This window comes from Lodderomyces beijingensis (assembly GCF_963989305.1).
Source record: "Lodderomyces beijingensis strain CBS 14171 genome assembly, chromosome: 4".
NCBI lineage: Eukaryota > Fungi > Ascomycota > Pichiomycetes > Serinales > Debaryomycetaceae > Lodderomyces > Lodderomyces beijingensis.
The window spans coordinates 730731-754402 of record NC_089973.1 but is presented as its reverse complement, the minus strand read 5'-3'; the positions used below and the strand labels follow the sequence as shown (position 1 = coordinate 754402).

Here is a 23672-nt window from a genome sequence, read left to right as displayed (position 1 = left end):
CTCTATACTCCGCCGTGTCCATCAACGCTTGTTTCATACCTTGAGGGGGTCGGTAGAAGATGGTGCAAGAATGCTCCGTTTACGGACGCGTATCAGATGCATTCAGTATCATCTCGTGCACGAGCTGGATATTTGCACAGCTTCCCCAGATCCTCACCAACTATAGGCTCAAGTCAGCCAGCGGCATATCGCCGCTGTTCCTAATACTATGGTTCATGGGCGACTTTTTGAGCTTCACCAGTTGCTTATTCAACGATGCCACCTTGGGGTTCCAGTTGTACTTGAGCATATTCTTTCTTTGCAACGACGTTACGCTATGTTTCCAGTATTACTACTACCACAGCGAGGACGGTGCTTTTGAACACGAGGCTGAGGAGAGGTACCTGTCTCTAGAGCCTACGCCCGAGGTGTTTGGGCCTCGTGCAGATTTGTCTGTGCATGCTCATGCTCAGGGCAGTGACATTAGACGAGTACATCCTGAGACGTTGTCAGATGACAGCGCGCCGAGCAGCTACAACTCCACCGACGACAACAGCCTGGTGATGAAAACGTTTGTTGCTGCCGTGGCTACAAACGCTGGCAAGGCCAGTGCCATAAGCTTGGGGTCCAACTTGAACTTGCAAACACGAGAGTACTCGACTAGGGACCAACTCGGGCTTTTCCTAGCGTGGGGCTGTACCGTTGTCTACTGCGCCTCGCGGTGTCCCCAGCTATACAAGAACTACAAACGCAAATCAGTCGAGGGCATATCGCCCTTGTTGTTTGGCGCGGCGTTGTTGGGGAACTTGAGCTATACATTGTCGATACTAAGCAGCTGTTCTTTCGTGTACGGTAACCGAGCTGAGTTTATCAATAAGGAGTTGCCCTATATCTTGGGCAGCTCGGGCACAATTGTGTTTGACTTGCTTTATTTCTACCAAAAGCATTTGTACAGAACTGGTGGATCTCAAGCGACTGCTATTCGCTTGCAGAGATGGCGAGACGTTGAACATGGAACCATGACCCCACACTAGAGACTACATTAGAATATCTTTTTTAGAACTCTACCAATAGACTTAATTTAGACTTAGAATTCAGAATAAATACTAGATAGACCGTAGCTTTTGGTATCTTAACGTTGGATTCGATTGATTTCACCGTGGCAAGATCCCGAAAAAAAAATACTCCTGAAAAAAAAAACCCTGAAAAATTCGAACCAGTTGACTGCAAAGTCGATACACCACTTGCTGCCAAAAACAAAAAAAAATGCTACGATATCCTCGATTCAGGAGATGTATCGTGCTTTGGATTCCTCGGAGGCGACGGTATAGCACCTTGCTTAGCTTAGGCACTGCGTTGTTTGACAAACAAACCAAGTTTGAAACCGAACAACCATCCCACAACTCCTCTGCTGCCATCCGACTAAACCCATTCCAGAAAAAGATGGACCAGCAAAAAACCGACTACAATGACATCTTGAGCATCCCTTTGGACACTAGTCCGCATCCATACCCATACGTATTGGACCGAGTGCGAGATCTATCGTATAGGGAAATGAAGCATTTACAGAAAATCGCTTGTAAAGAGCCTCGGGAAAGGAAAACCGTGGTTGCCAGATTGACAAGTGCAATCAATGATCTTGTCAAGAGTGACCCACGACGAGCGTACCACTTGTATCTGTTTCTCCTGAATGAGGAAAAGGACCGAGTTGCAGATGAGTTCTTAAAGGTGCACGAGTCTGACAAGATCGCCTGCTCGTTGATGTTGTTCATACTGAATCCAGGGGACGGAAATCGCACCCACCAGCTTTTCAAGGAAATTTTGAGTGAGATTGTCCATCGCACGTCGGGCAATGCCGATGAATCCAAGGCCCACTCCATAGTCACGTATCTAAGCAGTATCTTGGCGACCCAAACAGTGAACCCCAAAGTAATCACAATAAATGGCAAACTATTTCAAGACATTCAGCAAGCTGTCGGCGCAGACAAGCACGCTGACTTGTACGCATTTATGGTGCAAATAAACTTTCGCCCCGCCCTGCACGATGCTATCCGTGATTTCCGACTACGATTGTTCAAGGGTTCGCCGATTTCCAAATTTGTAGCACTGACAGGCATGGTGAATGCCAGCTGGCCCGACTTACACAAGACGTCTTTCAACACAACACACACGGCTCGAGCCGTTGAGTTTTTCACTTTGAAAGAGTTTGAAAAAAACATAAGGACAATGATTGCGAACAGAGAGCCCGCGCAAGCCATGTGGGCTCTTGGTTGCATGCAGAGGAAATTTGAGAGAATATGTTCCCGGGCATCGGCAAACTATGAGACGCGCTATAGTCTTGGGCTTATGCTCTCGGCCCTTTTCCATTTTGTCACCGAGCTCAAGGATGTCAGAAGTAGCATTCCAATTCTAGACTTTATGAAGTCTCACGACATTCCCATCAGTTTCCCCAAATACCACAATCTTTTGCGGAAATTGAGAATTTCAGGAAACCACGATGAATTCTTGGCTGTCTTGAGCAATATGGATTTAAAAAAAGTGACCTCAGGGGAGAAGCAGAGTATAGGAGAGGAGATTTTGCGTTTGATTGCACACAAGTACGCCTCGACTCCCAAGGCTTTGATTGGTTACGTTGGAGCACTAGTTAAACCAGAGGTTAACGTGCTCAATGTACTAAATGAGTTGAAATTATTGAGCTACCCTTACGAAGAGAAATTGCTCAGCACAATTGCCTCTACAGATGTGGTGCAGTTGGCCAACATTGATTCCGACTTGCAAGGAATGGATCTTAGCTGCTCATTGCTAAGTCATGTTTACGAAGTCATGTTCAGGTCAATGCCAAGCGAGGTCCGATACAACGCACTGGTGAATCTAGCTTATTTTGAAGTATTTGAGAACTTTGTGCAAACTTCTGGTATAAAAGTGGTCAATGATCGTCCGCTAACGGTGTTTTTCGAAAATTTACTTTCCAGAGACTCAGCAAGCCTCGACGGAGCGAGCGAAACAAATTATCAGTTCAGCAAGAGAATGTTTGCATTTTACGATAAAGTGGACCTTGACGGCGCATTCGTCACCAAGAACAATTTGCAGCTCTTAATTGAGACTGCATTATATACTTTCAACGACTTTGCGTTTGCCAATAAAGTTATCGAGTTCCTGATGAGCAAAAACGCAGATACTTTCCATCAAATTTTCCCATTTGTCATAAAATATGACGAGATTGGGCGCGAGGAGGAAGCAGCTAAATGGTTTAAGATCATAGAAACCAAAGGGTTGAAAGCCTCGTGGAAACCGATGCCCGATCTTGTTCGACTAGGATCAAAATATGGGAAAAATTTCAGTCCCGGCTACTATAGACTGTTGTATTCGCGAAACAGGCAGACAAACAGAAGAGCCTTGGAAGCATTAACTAAGGAGAGCCCATTATCCATTGATTGGGAAAAAACCGGGGAAACGTAAGTGCTGTAAAAAAAAAAAAAAAACCTAGGAGCTACAAAATCAATAGCAGGGATGATGAAATGAGGCCTGCAGAGCTTTTCTGACATGACAACTATGAGAAAATACTGATTTGAAAGTTGCTGCTACCCAAGGGATTTGAATCCTCCATTTAAGGGGTTGAGATTTGGGACCTCTTAAAAAATATAAAGGATCCTGTCTGCGACATTTTGAAAAGAGAGGTTTTGTTTTGTTTTGTTTTTTGGTCTTTATTTTTTTGTCGCATTCTTGTTTTCATTTTGAACCGATTTGGAAAAGTGTCCGATCCTGTTTTTTTGTACCTACCTCTCTTTCTTCTTCTTGGGCACACCATCATCGTCATCATCATCATCATTATCATTATCATTTTATCACAGGAAACAGACGCAGTTATTCAAACCATCACAGATATTTGCCTATCACGCGAAGAGAAAACAAAACAAAGCCATCATGAGCTCGACCGATAATATTGGAGGCATTCGACTGCCGAGTAATGTCAGCAGTCGAGCCAAGATAGACGGCGCTAAGCATCAAGAAACTGCAGACGTACTGTCACAACCATCACATCCATCACACAGCACTCCCAAGCAGAATAGCACACTTCTACATTGCGTTTCCCAACTACAGCACCCCAACAACCTGCAAGATCCGTTTTTTTCTCTGCTTGCCACAAGCGAAGAGTCCCCTACTAGAGTTTTCGAAACCGACCATTTACTGGACCATTTGAAATCGGTTGAGGCCAGCATCGGCTTTGCTTTACTGGCGTTAGATACTACTTACAATCACATAGGCTACTCTCTGGAAGAAATCTCTAGCAAAAAGGCAGAAATATTCTGCAAGATCCAGCAGACAATCACGGGATTTGCTGATAATTTGCAGCGGGAACAACAAACAATTGAAAATGAGTGCAAGTGGCTCCGACAACAGATACAATTCATCCTTGCAATGAGCAATGATTCCCGCGGTGACAAGAGCTTGACGCTACTACAAAAGGGGCTAGTTTTCGATAATGTGCAGCAGTATACTGACGGGTTCAAGGAACAAGTGTTGGAGAAGTTATCCAGTTCAAGCTTCCGAAGGGGTTGCAATTTAGATATGGGACAACGGTACGAGAGCATGACACGCAACATTCCAAAATTGACCTTGCTTGAACAGCGTGCCAATTTGAACAAAGTGTTTATCGTGGCTCTCAAGAGTTTTGTGGGCAAATTTCGCGTCTTTAATTCTTTGAATTTGGAATTGATGGAGATTATTGATGTTGTTGGCGAGTTGCCCCTCGCCAGCGGGCTCATTCGATCTCTACCTTGTCGACTGGACGCTGAAGCTCACCTCTCACTAATCAACGATTTCGAAGATACTTTGGTAGAGGGTGAAACTCCATTGAATCTAGCACCTAAAAGCACTCAAGATGGAAATGGAGTTGAAGTTTTCATATTGGCTAGTCCGTTGAAAATGGGGAACGTCACGACAAAACAGATGGATGATTCTCGAATCTGTCGATTGCGTGAGTTAAACTACCAGTTGTTGCGAATCATCCGTAGCTTGAAGATCACCAAGATCACGCCGGATTTGATACTAACGATGAAGCAAGAAATTGCAATAACCAAGGAAGAATGCGAAAGACGCAAACTAATCATGATTGAAAAAGCACAAATGTGCTTGGTATGTATTGAATCTTTGCAACTACAAGATGAACAGTTGATAGAGCTACAAAAAGCCAATTTGGCCGACTTTAATTTCCCGGCACATCTAGATTTGAATTGCTTGCATACCATCGCCAAGGACCCCACGGCTCTCGGAATGCACGATGTGCTGATAAGTTACTTGAGTGAGCTCCACATGGAATTGCAAAAAAGGCTTGACCAAAAGCAAGATGAATGGAGGCATTACTCGGAAAAATGTTCATACTTGTGGTCCAAACTAGGCGAAAATTGCGAGTATGTTGAAAATTTTACCACGAAAAACAACAACCTATCAGAGTTTGCTATAATGAACTACAAGATGGAACTAAAAAGATTAATGATTAAACGGTCGGAGCATATTGAAACATTCATCTCGGATTCGAGAGCCGAAATAAAGCAGCTTTGGGATAAAAATTTTTACTCTCAGGAAATGAGGATGCAGTTTGAGTATTACAATTACGATGCCGACTCAGACTCGGATTTTGATAATACGAGTAAAGAGTCAATACTCCAGTGCCACGAGGAAGAAGTACGCAGATTGACACAGGAGTATGAAAGCAAGGCCCCAATTTTCAATTTACACCAAGAGTTGATGGATTTGATCAAAGACCAAACATTTTTACACGAAAGTTCAAAAGATTCCTCTAGGTTATTGAGAAAGGATTCGTGCAAGATTTTGCTCAACGAAGAGAAAATCCGCAAAAGGATCAACAAACTCATGCCCACGCTTCTTTCGAACTTGAAAAATGAAGTGGTGTCGTACAATCAACGCAACAACGGTCAAACTTCGCCACTACGTCTCAATGGCGCCGATTTCCATCAGGAAATATTGAGGATTGAGAGCGAGCAGATCAAAGCTGGAGTTCGCATTAAGCAGAAACCGAAACCATTGTCGCCAGCAAAGAGAAGTGTAAGCGGTGCAATTGTTGAGTCTCCACATCTAAAGCACCCCAAACTTGAGCCGCTTGCTTCAAAAGTTCGAGTTCTCAAATCACCTACCACTGCCAATACTACCACAATTACAAAACCTACTACAGCTACTGCAGCTACAATTGGCAGGCACAACCTAGCAGGCAGCACCAGCGTTTTCAAATCACCTAATCTAGCTGGACCAACTTCAAGTGGTTTTACCAGTGACTCTTCAACGATAAGCATGGTGAGCCCGATAAATGCCACCAAAACCAATTCACGCGACTCGCATCCTCCAGTAATAAGCGAGTTGCGATCTCCCTTGAAAGCGAGAAGAGAGCAGAGTCTCAACATCTTGCGTGGTTCGCCGCCTGAAAAGCTCCCCAAAATAAGAAAGACCGACAACAAAAAGCATGCTCAAACAGACTCCCTTGATGAGAACCAGAGTATTTACAACGGGCAAAATTCAAGCTCACTCATTGGCGATGAATATTCCAATTGGAGACAAGAGAAAATCAGAGAGCGTAATAACGAATATTTATGATGATGATGGAGGAGATGGAGACGGATTCCCCACTCCCTTTTTCCTTGCTGTTGCTACTGTAAGTTTAGTTCTACGTATACATTAAACAAATTAATCTTACTTGCACGGCAAAATTAAATTCCTCCGTGTAGATTCAAAAAAAAGAAAAGAAGAGAGGAAACTGAAACTAGCAGTGTGTGTACTCAAAAGGTAGAAGAAGTTTTTTCTTTTTTCTTCTTTCGTCAACTAGCGAGACCATGGCTTGCGCTGTTTCTCGTAACTTCGGCTCCTTCAGTATCCTTGATTGCTTCATCGTCGTCATCGTCGTCTTCCTCGTCGTCGTCATCATCGTCGTCATCATCATCGTCGTCGTCGTCGTCGTCGTCGTCGTCGTCATCGTCATCGTCAACAACGGCTGACTTTGATTCGCGATCCAAAGACTGCTTTTTTTCTTCATTCTCCTCTCCATTATCATCTTCTTCCTCCTCCTCTTCTCCTCCTTCTTCTTCCTCTTCCTCTTCGTCTTCTTCAACCTCAGGGTACCCACCCAACTTCAACACAATCTTGTTGACAACTTCGTTCCAATCCATCATTCCGCCCATTCCAATGTCACCATAACTTCCAAATACTTTTTCCAGCGGTTTCAATACTTCAATCCACGGCATTTCCTCAGCAATCAATCTCAACTGTCGCTTTGTAGTCACGGCATTGTATGAATAGCTGCCCATTGCTGGAGCAAGCAAAATGGGATACGACGTGTTCCAAGCACGGGTGACGTTTGTCAACAAATTGTCACATAATCCAAGGGAAATCTTCGACAATGTGTTTGCTGTGAGGGGACAAATCACCAAGATATCGGCCCATCGGCGTAACTCAATATGCAAAACTGGATCCAGCCTTGTTTTCCACGTTGACCATTCGTCTGAATCTTTCCACACTCGAACACCTTTATTTTCCAATATGTGAAGACTCTCTTGTAAAAGAAAATTTTCACTTGATTTGGTTGCAATCAATTGAATAGCAATCTTGTCCTGGGTATAGATTTCGAACAATTTCCCAATTATCAATTTAATTTTGCCTGCTGAAAGTGCACCGCATACTCCCAATAGTACATGAATCTTGCCGTCATCTTGAGGTAAGCGAGGATCAATATTGGCATTTTGCTCCGATTGTTGCTGTTGCAGTTGTTGTTGTTGTTGTTGTTGCAGTTGTTTGGGTGTAGCTTGTGGTCTGCTATTTGAAGATGATGATGAAAGTGCAGGAGAAGTCAAACCAGACTGTTGCGCCTGTTGTGGTAGTTGTTGTGGTGGTAGTTGTGAGTGTTGCTGTTGTTGTAGTTGTGGTGACTGTTGCTGTTGTGAGCGATGTTGCGAGTGTTGTTGATCTAAACCATCTTTGATGCTTTCCTGGCTTCTACTTCCGTCTCTCGAGAATACCAACGAATGGGCATTTGAACCTGATCCACTTCGCGACCTATCGCCCAACTTGTTGGGCTTGACTGCTTCATCGACATAGAAATGCGCATGCACAGAAGGCGACTTGTGGTGCTGGGGATCGCTGGGCGGGTTCAACAGATAGTCCAAACTTGCAGCTGATTCATTTCTAAGTGTCCCTGGTCTTTCTAGTGAGTTTAACGTCTGAATGAGCGAATCTGAATATAGTTTTTCCTTGAGATAAACGCCACCTGCCATAACGGTCTCCTTCTTGTTTGCATCCACCTGTGATTGTTGCAAATCCTGATGGGGGGACGTTGGCAACAGCAGCACGGAAGCATTGCTCGCTCCACCACCACCACCACCACCAGCAACAGGAGGAGTGGTAGTTCTCGTTAGAATCGAAGGTGGCAACACCTCTTTATCATCTGTCTTGGTCTGTAGTTGCAACTTCTTCTCCTTCGCCGGGGCAGCAGCAGGAGCAGCACTATTCGCATCTGAAGAAGCCATGATGATGACTCAATAAACCTTGGTGGCAACTAGGGGAACCAGAAAAGCCTCGCGCGAAAAGTACTTGTATCTTATAGTGGACGATGCTGGTGGTGACGCCGATGGCAAAATGACGGGCTGTTGAGTTGCTAGCTTCTTCTACTGCTGTCTACTAGAGATGTGTCTGCCTGATAACGGTCTACTGCAATTTGGTTGCTTAATTTTCTTACCAACGGAGCAGCTGAGTCTTTCTGCTGCCAAAAAAAAAAAGTTGAGGAAAATTTTTGATGTGTATGGTTTGGGAGGTGCTACCAAGTGTGGCAGTTAACAACGCAACAATCAATGACGACATTTCAAACCATCACCACCATGGTCAGTCCACCACACACACACATGGAGAAGGAGTTGGACTTACACCCCTGAGCCTTCGTCAAACAAAGGGCGCGCCACTCTGTTCTTCATGTGAAACCAGATCATTTGAGTCGAAGGAAAAAGAGGTCTCTGCCTTTACTGTTCTCTCAGCCACAGGGCACGGCTCAATGAAGTTGCCCCCCACATTTAGTTGATTGCCCTGATAGCCAAGTGCCATTGGATAGTTCTACCGTGGGGTTCTTTTCTTAGTCCGGCGTAGTATACACCTCGACTCCTGTTGAGGGAGAGCTTCTTTATTTTTAGAGGATGCCTTTGCCAGCGAGGTGAAATTTCATCCCCTCGTAACTAAAAGGTATATGTGTGTCTACTTGACTTGCAATCTGTCCGTTAGAGTGTTGAGATTCTCGTATATTATGCATTAATTATTTTGTTTTTTTGGTGGAAAAAATGCACATTCTATTCGTTTACTGGTTCTTTTGATTCTAGCGACAAATCGTGAAACAATTCTCTTGCCCGCTCGTCTTCGCTGACGTTCCCGGTTCCGGGTGCCAGCGGCTCTACTTTTGTTTTATGTTGCGGCAGCCCATGTTCCAGTTGGTGTTCCGGTTGGTGTTCCGGTTGGTGTTCCGGTTGGTGTTCCGGTTGGTGTTCCAGTTGGTCTTCCAGTTGGTGTTCCAGTTGGTGTTCCGGTTGGTGTTCCAGTTGGTATTCATGCTGGTGTTCCAGTTGGTGTTGCTGTTGGTATTCATGCTGGTGTTGCTGTTGGTGTTGATGTTGATGTTTGCTTACTTGCGGTATATACGGTTCGTAAGGTGCAGCAGCCTGTGCGTGTGCATGTCCCTGTGCGGGCATTTGTCCTTGCTGTAGCGGTAAATGTCCATAAGCTGCTTGGCCTTGTTGCTGATACAGCGTGAATGCAGGTGGGCCCGTGGGTTGGAAGTAGTAGGGCATGTAGTAGTAGCTTGGTGACGTGCTAGACATGGTGGGGCCGGATGGGTTTGTCGGTAGTGCTAAATGCGGAGGAGGAGGTGGTGGTTGTGAATGCTGCGAGGACGTTGGCTGTAGTGTATGTGGGGGTGGTGGTGGTACAGGTAAGTAATGAGGAGTGCTCGTTCCATGTGTAGCACCACCGCCGCTCCCACCATTTGCATTTCCGCCTCCTCCTCCACCACCACCGCCGCCGGTGCCATAGTAGATTTTATGCTGTAATGAATTTCGCTCAAGTGCTAAATTGCTCAATAATGAGGAGTTTGATGGAGCTGACGGATAGCTTGTAGCTGGACTCATCATATTGTATATGGGTGGGTATTGTTGGTGTTGGTGTTGATGAAGCTGGTGTTGTTGCTGATGTTGCTGGTGTTGATGCTGACGTTGCAGTTGTGGTTGCTGTGGCTGGTGGTGCTGAATCATTGAAGGAAACTGTTGCTGGGTAAATTGTCCCTGGGCAGTGACGAAATCCGGTGTAGGTGCCATTGACGGCAAATTGGGCTTTATCTGTTGGATAGTATAATTGCTATACTGAGGGAACTTGTCATATCGTACTGTAAGTGATCGTCCTTCAAACTCAACATTGTCAAACATTTCAATGAGCTTATCCGAAGAGTGCTTGTCCTTGGTGGTAACTATGGCAAATCCTCTACTTTTGGAAACAACTTGCTGCTTACCCAACCCTCGGTACATGAGAAAGCTGTCGTTAACTGTGACTTGCTGTATCGGTATCTCGACACGCATGATGGCAATGTCATTGTTTGGCTCAATCTCTTCGGCTCTCTCGATAAGAAATTTTTTCAAGTTTGCCCAATTGGAAGTGTAAGGTACATTCCCCACGAAAAGTCTAGTGGGGCTTACTTTCACTAGCTGATCGGGATTCTCCCCTTCACCAGCGGGCACTTCTATCAAATCTCCTGACAGGTCCAATGTCGCAGTAGAAGTGGTAGAAGAAGTAGAAGACGAAAGCGGTGGGTGTAGGTTTTTGCTTTCAATAACCTCTTTTTGACTTTGACTCGATGCGGCCTCCTCTCCCCCCTTGTCCTCGGTAATACTCATTGAGCTTTCTCGACTTCGCACCATATTCATTATAAACGGCGGAACAGGCTGTTGCTGCTGTTGGTGGTGTTGTAGTTGTTGTTTCGCGGCACTCTGTTCATGAGACGAGGCTAGCGAGGAGTTTGAGCTTCGGAAACTCGATCGGTTGGAGAAAACCGAGTCGGGATAACTGCCTCCTCGCGAGCTCATGGTTCCCGACCGCGAGTCAGTTCCCTGTCTAAACGACGATGGGTTTCTAGATAATGGATGTCGGAAGGAAGACGGCAAGAAAGCACCATTAAACTCGAGTGTTGAACGCGTCCCCGAGTTTGCTGCCTTGAGGGGCCCCTTTTCAGTGGCCTTTGTGTCTACTGAAATTTCCAACTTGGAACCTTTCCATTCCACGCCGTCCAATGCTTTTATAATGTCGTTATAGATGGCAATGCTTTCCACCCGAACGATGGCCAGAGCAGCAGGGTCTTTCTTTGTATATTTGGCGATTTTGTAGGAATCGTAGGGGATATGCTGTAGTAGGAGCTGATCGAGCTCAGCCTGAGTCGCGCCGGGGGCTATTTTGTTGATGTTCACGACATAGGGCCATACTTTGATTCTCGAGTTGCCCGGGGACAAGGAGCTTGTGTGCTTGGTAAGAAACTCGGTTTTGGCAGGCAATGAATCATCTAGCTCGATGGCTTTCTCGGCCTCTGCCTCTGCCTCTTCAGCAAGTGGAGGAGGAGTAGAAGCAGAAGCAGAAGCATGCGACGGTACGGGCTCATTTTGTTTCAGTTGATTTTCAAAGGACGATTTCCTCCTGTCACGCTTCGGCCGCTCGTGCTGAGCCCAGCTGTTATTGGATGGTCGTCTTCTCATCGTATTCTGGCGCACTCTCCCCCCCTGGGTATTCTTCTAGTCAGAGTTGAATATAATTGTTTACCACTTAATGATAATTAACTGTATTATTATTCTCCGTAATTCTATTTTAGTTCGGCAGAGTCTTTTTTGGACTCGTCTTGCTCTCCTAGTATCGGGATAGGATAAACGGTAGTACCTTTGTAAGTCTTGAGAATGGAAAACTCGATAATCTCGGTATTTTTTTCTTTTTCTCTTTGGTCGTTGGTTGTTGGCTTTTGGCTTTTGGCTTTTTGGTTTTTTTGGTCTTTTGGTACTTGATCAACAAAGAATTTTAGAAGAAAAATTAGATTTTAGTGTTGGTGAGTTCCATTAAACTTATGGAGGTGAAGCTAAGCTAAGTTAAGTTAAGCTTGCTGGTTTGGGGCATGCAGTGCGTCGTCAGCTGTATCAAAGATATATATACATCCAAGCAAATGCAAAACTGGCGAATGCAATGATGAACGGAGTCAGTCCATATGAAAACATGCATACGTAATCGAGCGTGAACACCTTCGCTAGCATCAGTAATAGTGATTTATCCAGGATTGTGTTGGTGTTCCACCCACGGCAGAGCAGCCCAAGTACATACACATTCACTCACACCCACTATCCTAAAACAGGTTGGCAAGCCGCTGGTCTCTAGCCTGCGGCAGCATACTGTGCTAATTCCCTGTTTTCTTAAAGATAAAAAAAAAATTATCATTGCTCTCTTCACCCAAGACGTTCAACGGCCATAGGGTTTCCCAAAACTTAAAAAAAAAAAAAAAAAAGAGGAAAAGAAAACACCGAATGGTGACTAAACGTCATACTGTTGAAAGTCGAAGAAACCGTTAACCTTGTTGCGAAAAAAAACTCCCCTTCCCTCACCCCCGGTTGAGCTCGCAAAAAAGATTGGATCAACAGAACACCGGAGTCCGTTCGCGTACTACTTTTCGCTAGAACACCGCTCTTGTCTGCGAGGAAAGCGTCGACCCTGCGATGAACTTCCTCTTGTCATCGACATGTTCAAGCAATGATTGTCGATGCTTAGCTTTTTTTTTTTTTAGGTGGCAATCAAAGAGCACTAAGCGGTTTAGCAATTTTGTGGCTTGTGCAGCAAACCCACAATCCTTCTGGTAGCGCTTGGCATCGACTATTTCCCCAAACGACACATTCGCAGCACACTTACACACTTATACCGGCGGACAACGATGGGAAACTGTGGAGGACCACGGTTCTCTCGTGAGTTAGATGTCACATGATCTCAAAAGAAAAGAAGAAGAACATAAGCAAGGCTTTCCCACTTTTTCGGCTTTCAAATCCTTGTGAAGCAACACTTTGCTTTGACGGCAGGTTCTCCTCAAAATCTCGGAACTCCTTCAGGTATCATAACCAGCGGTGTCGCCAAGTTTAATGACCTGGTGTTCCCTTGCCTCTTCTTCTTCTTCTTTTTCGACATCGGTCAATAGGACTCGATGGCGACGATGGCGAGAACCTTTCTACCATTGCAAGTTCTGCCCGATCAACGTAAAACGGGACCCCCCCCCCCACACACACACCTTGACTAGTGTGAGCTTTTGCCTTTAAAGACTGAATTTTACCAGGGATCTGCCGTTCCATGAAGCTTTTAGAGGCAGTGGGGAAAGCACGTCTGGGTGTGGTCTCTTTCTTTCTCGGCATGAAGCGAACGCTGTCAATTACTCGGGCGAGCTGGTACATTTTGTATAAAAGTTTTTGGAATCTGCTGTGATAAACCTTCTTGATGGCAATTACTGTTGCTCTGAGACCCCCTTGCTCTCCAGATTCAAAAGAGGTCCTGTTGATGCGCCCTGTTGATCTTCCATGCAAAAGAACAGTGCACAAATTGTGGAATTCCGAAGTAGAGAAACGTTACCGCTTGATTCCTGTCAATTTTTTTTTATTTTTTCGCACAGCCCCTAGAGAGCTTAATGAGCATGGTGGAGTGTCATAATCGTAAGAATATACTAGCTGGGCAAATAGATAGACCCAGACCCATCCAGCCGGCTTAGTCTATAAAGCCCTCTCCTTCCCCCCCCCCCCCCGTCAAGAGGGAGTCCACGTGGCAGTTGGTGGTGCACATACCAGCCTTTATTAGCCCAATTTGCGCTTTGTCGACAAGATCACACCATCTTGGACACTCCTCGGTTTTCCAAAATGACATCGTTATTGATACTATACAGTTGCAACTGTCCACCATTTGCGTGAACAAACTCTTTTCGCCATTGGTCACCTCCAATATGACAACAAAGATGTTGCCTTTTCTCGAGGATGTTTTGCAGCTATTTCCAAAACAGATGACGCAGGGGGGGCATAGGAGCAACAACCGTGTGGCCCTTGTTTCCACGGTTTGTCCCGTCTGGCTTTCCTCCCGAGATCTTTTGATAAATCCGTGCAGATCTAAACCGCTGTGAAACATGTCATTTTTCTCCCATCCTAGTTGAAAAAAGAAAGAAAAAACCGTTGGTGGCAATAGCCATCAAGCGATGACTCCATCAGTCAAGGGAACGCATAACAGGAGGAGGATGAAGGGTGGATGGGCGAGTGACAAGGAATTGTGCTACACGGATTTACTGTCAGGGCAATAAGAAAAACTATCTACGGCTTTGACCTGCGTCAATTATAATACAGACAAAAAAAAAAAGATAGTACTTGCTTTTCACATATATTTATATATACAATAAAACTCCCTGCCTCAAGCGCAATCCTAATATGTCTGAAATTTTTTGCAGCAATTTGGATTTGTGTAATCTTGCAGAAATTTTTTCCACCACGGGAGTCTTTAAAGCGGGCAAAATCTCGTAAACTATAACTTTAACCATGCCATGTTTTGACTTGTTTCTAGAGAGGAGGGGGGGGGAGGTCTTTGCTCATCTTGTGCCCATCACGACGATATTAACGCATCTAGCTGTTGCCTTTTCTTAGAATGATGTTGACATACAAAGCGAAAGAATAAACAATTATGTCATTTGGCTGACGTTTTCATTTCCCTTCACAACAGCTCTTTGAGAACATGCAAAAAAAAAAATAACCCAAAAATTCACCGGTTATATAGCCTAAAGCCGATAGTTTTTCACGAATTAACTGTTGAATCAGCCGCTTCTTGTGGAGTCGTTTTTTTTTAAACAGTTCACTCGTTATTAAGAGGGATCTTCTCCTCCTCGCCCTTTCGAAACGCTTCAAGCTTCAAGTGGGTTAAAAGAACAAATACATTCCTTTTCAAACGGAAGTGCTAATCGACAGGGCTCGCGACGAAGCAGACTTACACCTGTATCGTGCGTTACGAGTAGCAAGCATGCAGCTCAATCACCGCGAAAAGCAGCGCATTATTCGCTGCAACGTGAATTATGCAATGTACGCATGTGGATGCGAATGCGGAGTTATGCCACTTGCGCAAATGTTTTGGGGTGAGTCTTCCGAAACCTAGCTTTACAATTCTCACACCTATCAAGTTCAACGCGGTATTAGTGTATCTAAAACGCAATCACGACTTTATTTGAGCGGTTCTAGATCGCAAGGTCGAATTGCAAAAAAAAAAATGGAAAAAGCTAGGTTCTCAATCGCGAGACCCTGAAAACAATATTTTTTTTTCTTTTTTACCGGTGATTCGTTTGGACTGCCGCGGCCAAGAACCAGGCATTCCACCACCCCCCCCCCCTCTCTTCCCCCTCTTTCCCTTAGTTGCTTTTGTGGCCTCTTCCACCATACCAGACGTTGAATTAGAGAACTTCAGCCTCAATTGTAGCGTTTGCTCTACGGACATTTTACCAGGCAGTTGAGAAGCCACGAGGTGCTGAGCTTTCAAGCTTCAAAAAAAAAGAAAAAAAAAGCACACACAATTTTTCCCCTATTACACAAGGGACGTTGACCTCATCGTAAATTAGCCGCGACCTCAGTCATAGTTGTTGGTTGGGTCAAATACGAAGCAAAGAGTAAATATAATATTTTTTTTCAGTTCCCAACTCTTTGTAATGGGATTGAAGCAAGAAGCGTCAGGTGCAATCTCTGTTTCTTTTGTTCGATGTAGAGAGAGGCCCGAAACCGTGGTGGCCCGATTGGCGATTCGCAGCCAAATTTTTTATTTTTCTTTTCTATTTTTGGGGACAAGTTTCCTCAAGACTTACGCGGACGATTACACCCCGTGCAATGTCATGAGACGAGGATTGTGTTTTACCATTCCACTTTCATGATTGGAGCACATTTTTTCAAGCCTGGAAGTAAAGAGGTGCGGTCTGACCTCGCATCTTGTGGCTGAGCGTTTATTTCACACATCCCAAGCTTCAGAACTTCCACCTTCAGCAGGGAAGAAAAATGATAATCAACAGGTAATCTTGTTAAGCATGGTTTTATTTCTCTTTGTGTTTGTCTTTGTCTTTGGTACTTCCTACTTCAGCGACGCTAGCTGAAGTAGGCTTTTCTTTCACCGGATAATGCATTTCCGTCTCGCCTGCATTCTTTTTTCAGCCCGCTTGAGATTTCCCATAATTCTGTAGCAAATTCAGCGCAACTCAAGTTGAACACGGCTAATATCATTTTCGGAGATAAACCTGAGCGTTGCCTCTTGACCAAAAAAAAAAACAAATCCTCTCAGATTGATTGAATCTGTGTACGTCGACGACGATGGATCTATTTTTTTTCCTTTGGATGAATCTTTTGCAATTATTTTTTTTCAAAAAAAGGTTGCAAAATTTTTTCAATTGGGGGTAAAAAAGTCCAGAGCTCCATAAAATTCACATGGGTGCCTGGAACCACGCCAACCAAAAATAAAAAAAAAATTAAGGAGTCCTGCTGTTTCACTTTAAAAACAAAATAGAAGAGAAAAAAAAAGAGAAAAGGACCAAAGTTGATGTCAAAGTAGATGTCCCCCATCCAAACGAACGCGGGTCGCCGCCGTCTGTCCCTCGCAGAGGCGTTCGATCTTCGTCTGCTCAACGTTTAATATTGCCTCTTGTTATCGAAGCCCGAGACCTTTCAAAAAGGCAGAAAGGCGGGGATTTGCTGCTCGTGTTTTCTTTTCTCTTAACCCTAGCCTCTCCTGTATGACCCCAACGGAGTTCTATGCAGGGTGCGCAATTGGAACAATACAGTCTGTACATGTCCTTGAAATTTTTAGTAGCTGATGTTCAAAAGGGTGATTGTTCATTTCATGATTTTTTTTTTTTGGTTCCCAGCTCCTTGCTCTATGTGGAGGTGGTTAAATATGTGCTAGAGTCCTCATTTTTTAAAAAGAGAAACTATAGACGGCATCCTTAAATGAGCTAAACACAATCATTTACAAAGTAAAGAGTAATAGTAGTTATAGTAGTAGCAGAAAGTCAGGAGCATGGTTGTCATGTATTCTTTTTTGTTCTATATCGAGCACGATCTTGGTATATATCAAGGACATGGTCTCTCTGTCCTCGAAAGTCGATCACCCTTGGATGATTCCCATCTTGTCCCATTTTCTCTTTTTCAGCGTTTCTAACATGTGCCATGTCCTTTCTGAAAACTGCAGCATAATTACTCATCTGGAACAGTATATGCAAGAAACGTCATCTATAGCCGAGATCTTCACTTTTCAAGTAAAATTGAGCCAGCGTTAGTGGTAGGATTCTCAATTAATAGGCACTAGAGTGAAAAAAAAACCCCCAAAAAACCTTTTTTTTCGATTCTTTTTCTATTTCCCAAAACCCTTCTGACGGGGACCATCGGCAGAGGCAGAGCAAGAAGACTCAACGGGAGAACCCTGAATCCCCAAAAAAAGAAAAAAAAACAAAAAAACAATAAAAGAACGAAGAAAAGAGGTTGCCTTCAACTCCAATTTCCCATAATCTGTTCTGTGCCCAGGGAGAGGGAGTAAAATTTCTGATCTTTGAAGGAGCCGCAGCCCAAACCACTACAGAGTCCGTCGAGCACCAAAAGGGCCCTTTTTTTATTTTTGGGGGGGAATTCTCAAGATCCTGCGGGAAAGGCGCAATCAAAAAGACCCCATAAAAACACGTGAAGCACAACACAGCGCATTTCAAGCGGTTGACCCTAGTGTGAATCCTTCAAACCTCAATTTTGAGTGGGGAAGGCGAAGAACAACACCTTGAGACTCACAGACATACATATATACATATAAACCACTACATGGCTCTACGATAACGACAAAGTAATGGCGAAAAAGAAGTTAAACTCATCAATTAAACGAAGCAGAACCAGATCGGGTTGTGTAACCTGCAGAGACAGGCATATCAAATGCGACGAACAACAACCAATTTGCAAAAACTGCATTAGGTCCAACAGACATTGTTTTCGAGGCGTTCGCCTCAATTTCACCCAATATACATTCTACAATCCAGAGGAGAACGAGGCTAGTTGTTCTTCATCATCATCGTCAACATCGACATCAACATCAACATCATCATCAGCATCGACGCCCAAACGGCAGAACTATAGAATATTAGACCAATCGATAACCATTGCGTCATTGTACAACCATTTGAACAGGTACTCGCCGTATTTGCACTTGCATAAAGCCGAGGATTTGAGAGAATCAGATCTACAATTCCAAGACGATACGTATAATGCCTATAGCTCCACCCCGCCCAAAAGCACATCCATTTTAACAACAACATCAGCAATAGCAGGAAGAGCAGGAACAACTTCAACATCTGCAACATCGGCAACAACAACAGGAACAGGAACAAACTCAGAACAATTGATGCGTATGCACTCGCACCCCGCGTCCGGTGCCGCAGTATCCAAAAACGTGGGCACGCAATTTTTATCGCATTTGCCCAGCAGCACCAGCGGTTTTGCAACCACTCCAACTGTTGACGCAATTGGCAGCATAAGCTATCCCGTCCACCAGCAACTACCAAATGCTGCAGATTTCCCCCCATCTTCCATGCAAGAGACTTCGGCAGTTGCAGCAGCGAATGCAGCATCGCATGGCTATCCTCGCTATCAACCGGTGCCAGTGCTGCTCCCCTCGTATCCGCGTCAACTCGTGGAGACCATGACGAGAGAAAAAGTCTTTTGGCTATTGGACTTGACCAGTGACCTGAACATCTGGTCGACGCAGATTTCTACCATGTGCTTGAATGAAACGGATCAGTTTTATCTCGATTGCCTCTTGGCGTCTTCGTCGTATGTTAATCCGGACTACATCACCCTTGGAAACTCGCAGTTTCAAAAATGGACCGAGGTGGAAAATGCCCCCTTGGCCTCGAGCAGTATTGCTTCCGTGGAGAAGCTACTTGTAAGTGTATGCTTGATCCTACATAGCATCTACAGCAAGATTCCGCGAAGTCGACTAGGTGAGTATCATAAAACAATAATCAACAATCAGTTTGGACTCTTTGGTCGACTCGTCAACAAGATTTATCTGTCCATCTACAATAACAAAAACAACTCGTCGACGTTGGTGACCTCGTTGCAAAATATCACCTACTTGAGGTTCTACATCAACAAACTCTATGACCTATCCTACCTAGCCACGAAACGCACGTTAGAGGTTCTGACTGATAACATCCTCGCCTCGACGCCGTCGCAGGAGCCCGATTTGGAAAACGCGCTCAAGATGACCCAGTTTGAAATTGAAATGATCAATACGGGCTATCAAGCAGTTGACCCCGAGGCCACCGCAGCAGCAGCAGTGATTCCACAGCCGTCGTCCCATAGTGAGACCCGGAAACTAAAAGAGCTCTATTGGTGCATCATCAAAGCCGACTACCTCACCAACCACCCAGCTGAATCTGGGAAATTCACACTGAACTTTAGTTATACGTTTGAAAACATCCCGCTGCCTGATCTGCAAGTCCCGCTATTTGACAATGCATTGGTTGCAAGAAAATTCCTCCAGGCTTTTACATTCAAACTACTTTACATCAACGATCTCGAAGTGATTCGGCGTTCCAATCGCGAGATTTTGGATTTGTTTGCCTTGATCAATGGCAGCTTATTGGCTTCAAGTGCAAAGAGTCAATGGACCCGCAGCTTCGAGTGGACCTTGCGGTACGTGAATCCGCCTGAAATAGGGTAGCCTTGGCCAAATGTATCTATGGACATTACATACGTATAGATAGTAAAAAAGCAAAAGTAAACAGTGAAAGTAAAAATAAGAGCAAGAGCAAGAGTCGGAATTGTATTTGAGCTAAGTTGAGCTTTCTGTAACATGCATATGGAAGTGGCTCCTCTCAACTATTGTTGAGTAGCATTGATCCCGGTGGTTATGATGGACATACATGGGGACGGGGGTGGTTCATTATTGATACACACACTACACACCACACTCACTTTCTCTCTCTCTCAATGTGAAAAATTTTCCCTCACCACACATATACACGGTGTGAGGATATTTTAGCATTACGAATCACATCCCTCTTCCTTTGCTTTCCAGCTCATCTCAAAGCTTGACTTTAGAACCCCAATCCAAAACAATGTCCTTAGGCACTTTATACGTTACTGAGCAAATCAGAAGTCTTACTCCCAAGGCAATTGTCGAGTATTTCAAGTTAGATGTCAAATTGTCCGACAAGGACTCTGCTTATGAGAAATCCTTCCCCTTGAACAAGATTCCTGCCTTTATTGGCCCCAAGGGATTCAGATTGACTGAAGTCATTGCCATTTCAGTCTACTGTATGTATAATTGCTACAATTCATTTACCAGTTACCAATTGCCATCGAGAGCCACTGCTATTATTTTCAATGATGAGAAACTTTTTTCACAATTATTTATACAGTTATCCCTGTCTTAATAAATTATGTCGAGAATACCTAATCTGAAAAAACAAAACTCAAGTACGAGGCAATTGATATGAATTCAATTGAAAGGGAGGAGGAAGAAAACGTTACTAACAAATTTTTTTTTCCTTTTTTTTTTTTTTTTTTTTTTGAAAATAGTGATCAATTTGGCCGACTCGAAATCTCCTTTGTTGGGTAAGAATGCTGCTGAGTATGCTCAAATCTTGAAATGGTTATCGTTTGCCAACATGGAGTTGTTGCCAAAGGAAGCTTCGGTGTTTAGACCACTCAAAGGTCTTGTTCCATACAACAAGAAACAAATTGACGAAGGCAATGCTTTCTTGGTCAAGGTTAACTCTGTCTTTGAGGAGAGATTAGCCAATTTTACTTATTTGGTTGGTGAAAGGCTCACTCTTGCTGATATTTTCGCTGCCACCACCTACGTGAGAGGTTTTGACAACTTGTACGGTGAAGAGTGGAGAAAAGAGCACCCAAGCATCACCAGATGGTTCAAGACCGTCATTGCTTCTCCTTACTTAAAAGAGTACTTGGGCGACTACAAGTTTATTGCAAAGCCAATTGAGTATGTTCCACCAAAGAAGGAGAAGAAGAAGGAAACTACTCCTGCCGCTGCTACCAAGAAGGAGGCCGCTCCAAAAGCCGCTGCTGCTGCTGCTGCTCAAGAAGAAGACGAGCCAGCTCCAGCTCCAAAGCCAAAGCACCCATTGGAAGCCTTGGGCAAGCCAAAGGCCCCCTTGGACGAATGGAAGAGAGTTTACTCCAACGAAGAAACTAGAGAAACTGCTATTCCATGGTTCTGGGAAAACCAATACAACCCTGAAGAATGGTCATTGTGGAAGGTCGACTACAAATACAATGACGAATTGACCTTGACTTTTATGTCCAACAACTTGGTTGGTGGTTTCTTCAACAGATTGTCTGCCTCTACCAAGTACATGTTTGGTTGTATGGTTGTTTACGGTGAGAACAACAACAATGGTATTACCGGTGCCTTCTTGGTCAGAGGTCAAGATTACGCTCCAGCTTTCGATGTTGCACCAGATTGGGAATCCTATGAATTCACCAAATTGGACGCCTCAAAGCCTGAAGTGAAGGACTTTGTTGACAACATGTTTGCTTGGGATAAACCAGTTGACGTTAACGGTGAAAAGAGAGAAATTGCCGATGGTAAAGTGTTTAAGTAATCTTTGGTCTAGGAGCCAAAATTCGTATACATCCATGTCCATCTACAATTCCATATGAAGAGAAAACTGTTAAATCCTCAAAATGTCGCTCTTGCCTTTTAGTTCGTTTTTCTTCTTCGTTTTTTTGGCTCTTCCCTTGGTGTAAAAGAGTTTACCCCTCTGGCACTCTCTCCAACTGGCCCTGGTGGGAGGAAAAAAAGATGGGATCTCAATCTCCAAAAAGCCCAAAAAAATAATACGTCAACGCGATTTATATAACGTGGAAGAAGGATACGCATATAATCATCACTGATTTGGTTCCCTTGTTCAACAGCTTCATCAACATCATCATCACCATCATCATCGGATAAGACATACTCTCGTTACAATTTGAAAAAGTTGTGATATATCCAGTTGCAGCAGTTTTGTTGGAAAGTTCTCAATACTTTTTTGCTTGCCTTCTTTCCTTTCTTTTGACATACATATTAGAACTCAAGTGAAAAGCGGGCAGGGATGGTGCATTATAAGAACTCGTATCTTAGCTACATACGAAGGAAGCCACTAGCATTGCTAGCCCCCGTGACTTTCCTAGTGTTGATCTACCTATTTTTCTTTGCATCGAGCTCGTCTTCGGTGCTATCACATTCCAAAGAGCAGAACAAGTACAGCTACGCCAAAAAGTCCAAAGGCTGGTTCAGCAAGAATAAGGATTCGGTGATATTGAAAAACTTGCCCAAGAACCACATAAGTCACTATGACTTGAACAAGTTGACCAATTCGCCCGATGCGTTGACCAAGAGGGAAGAAGTGTTGATCTTGACCCCCATGTCGAAATTCTTGCCCGGGTACTGGCAAAACTTGAACAAATTGACCTATGACCACTCGTTGATTTCGCTAGGTTTCATTTTCCCCAGGACTGATGAAGGCGATGACGCTTTGAAGCAATTGGAGAATGCCCTTAAGGAAAGCAAGAGCAAAGGCAAGTTGAATTTCAAAAAAGTCACGTTGTTGAGACAGGATTCTGGTTCGTTGGAAAGTCAATTGGAGAAGGATAGACATGCGTTCAAAGTTCAAAAAGAACGCAGGTCGATGATGGCATTAGCGAGGAACTCGCTTGTATTCACGACCCTCTCGCCCAAGACGTCGTGGGTCTTGTGGTTGGATGCGGATATCGTGGAGACTCCGCCTACGTTGATTCAAGACATGGCCGAGCACAACAAACCGGTTCTTTCGGCTAATGTGTATCAGAGATACTACGACGAAGAAACCAAAAAGGATTCAATCAGACCCTATGATTACAACAACTGGGCTGAGAGCGAAGAAGGGTTGAAGATTGCCGAAGGATTGGCCGACGATGAGATTATCGTTGAAGGATACGCGGAAATGGCCACCTACAGAGCCTTGATGGCGCACTATTTTGATGCGCTGGGCGACAAGAACACCGAGATGGAGTTGGATGGGGTTGGCGGGGGCGCCGTTTTGGTCAAAGCTGATGTACATCGTGATGGAGCCATGTTCCCTTCGTTTCCATTCTATCACTTGATCGAAACGGAAGGGTTTGCCAAAATGGCCAAGAGGTTGGGATATGCGGTGATAGGATTGCCGAACTACTTGGTCTACCACTACAACGAGTAAACTTCAGCCCCCGGTCCACCTGACCTTAACCTCGAGAGAACAGCACATGAATGCTCCCGGCTATGTTTGTTTGTTGTTTCCCTTTTTGTTTTCTGTTTCTTTGTTTGTAGTATAGAACTATCACGTATTGAACCACAGCATAGTACATAGAGAAAGAGAAAAGTATTTTTTTCAATGGACTTGACTTGTTTCTTGGGTTGGCCCTTGAGGTTTGCCCTCGTCAAGTCGCCGCCCGTGGCATCGCAGGGCTTCTTCTTGCCCTCTCGCTCTATCCGTGGGTGGTGGGAAAGCAAAGTAAAAAATCGAGGAGTGCGAAAGAATAATCCCCATCTCTCAAAGAAAGAAAAAAAAAAAACTGGTGAAACTCATC

The 23672-nt window shown here is 44.3% G+C and overlaps 8 protein-coding genes across 8 annotated transcripts; 6 read left to right on the top strand and 2 right to left on the bottom strand. All coding sequences in view use genetic code 12, as the record gives it.

Annotated features, from left to right (window-relative positions):
- Positions 1 to 59: 59 nt before the first annotated feature.
- On the top strand, positions 60 to 1013 carry LODBEIA_P33720 (uncharacterized protein; the record flags this gene model as incomplete). Its single annotated transcript, XM_066973475.1, has 1 exon — positions 60 to 1013. One exon carries the CDS (start codon positions 60 to 62, stop codon positions 1011 to 1013), a length of 954 nt encoding a protein of 317 aa, XP_066830310.1.
- A 232-nt stretch (positions 1014 to 1245) lies between these two features.
- Positions 1246 to 3438, top strand: LODBEIA_P33710 (uncharacterized protein; the record flags this gene model as incomplete). The annotated part of the gene is made up of 1 exon (XM_066973474.1): positions 1246 to 3438. The coding sequence occupies one exon, from the start codon at positions 1246 to 1248 to the stop codon at positions 3436 to 3438; it is 2193 nt and encodes a 730-aa protein (XP_066830309.1).
- Positions 3439 to 3903: 465 nt separating this feature from the next.
- LODBEIA_P33700 (uncharacterized protein) lies at positions 3904 to 6588 on the top strand (the record flags this gene model as incomplete). Its single annotated transcript, XM_066973473.1, has 1 exon — positions 3904 to 6588. The coding sequence occupies one exon, from the start codon at positions 3904 to 3906 to the stop codon at positions 6586 to 6588; it is 2685 nt and encodes an 894-aa protein (XP_066830308.1).
- A 221-nt stretch (positions 6589 to 6809) lies between these two features.
- LODBEIA_P33690 (uncharacterized protein) lies at positions 6810 to 8510 on the bottom strand (the record flags this gene model as incomplete). The annotated part of the gene is made up of 1 exon (XM_066973471.1): positions 6810 to 8510. The coding sequence occupies one exon, from the start codon at positions 8508 to 8510 to the stop codon at positions 6810 to 6812; it is 1701 nt and encodes a 566-aa protein (XP_066830307.1).
- Positions 8511 to 9317: 807 nt separating this feature from the next.
- On the bottom strand, positions 9318 to 11756 carry LODBEIA_P33680 (uncharacterized protein; the record flags this gene model as incomplete). Its single annotated transcript, XM_066973470.1, has 1 exon — positions 9318 to 11756. One exon carries the CDS (start codon positions 11754 to 11756, stop codon positions 9318 to 9320), a length of 2439 nt encoding a protein of 812 aa, XP_066830306.1.
- A 6154-nt stretch (positions 11757 to 17910) lies between these two features.
- On the top strand, positions 17911 to 19782 carry LODBEIA_P33670 (uncharacterized protein; the record flags this gene model as incomplete). Its single annotated transcript, XM_066973469.1, has 1 exon — positions 17911 to 19782. One exon carries the CDS (start codon positions 17911 to 17913, stop codon positions 19780 to 19782), a length of 1872 nt encoding a protein of 623 aa, XP_066830305.1.
- Positions 19783 to 20179: 397 nt separating this feature from the next.
- Positions 20180 to 21688, top strand: LODBEIA_P33660 (uncharacterized protein; the record flags this gene model as incomplete). The annotated part of the gene is made up of 2 exons (XM_066973468.1): positions 20180 to 20378; positions 20643 to 21688. The coding sequence occupies 2 exons, from the start codon at positions 20180 to 20182 to the stop codon at positions 21686 to 21688; spliced, it is 1245 nt and encodes a 414-aa protein (XP_066830304.1).
- Positions 21689 to 22180: 492 nt separating this feature from the next.
- LODBEIA_P33650 (uncharacterized protein) lies at positions 22181 to 23302 on the top strand (the record flags this gene model as incomplete). The annotated part of the gene is made up of 1 exon (XM_066973467.1): positions 22181 to 23302. The coding sequence occupies one exon, from the start codon at positions 22181 to 22183 to the stop codon at positions 23300 to 23302; it is 1122 nt and encodes a 373-aa protein (XP_066830303.1).
- Between the last annotated feature and the right edge of the window lie 370 nt (positions 23303 to 23672).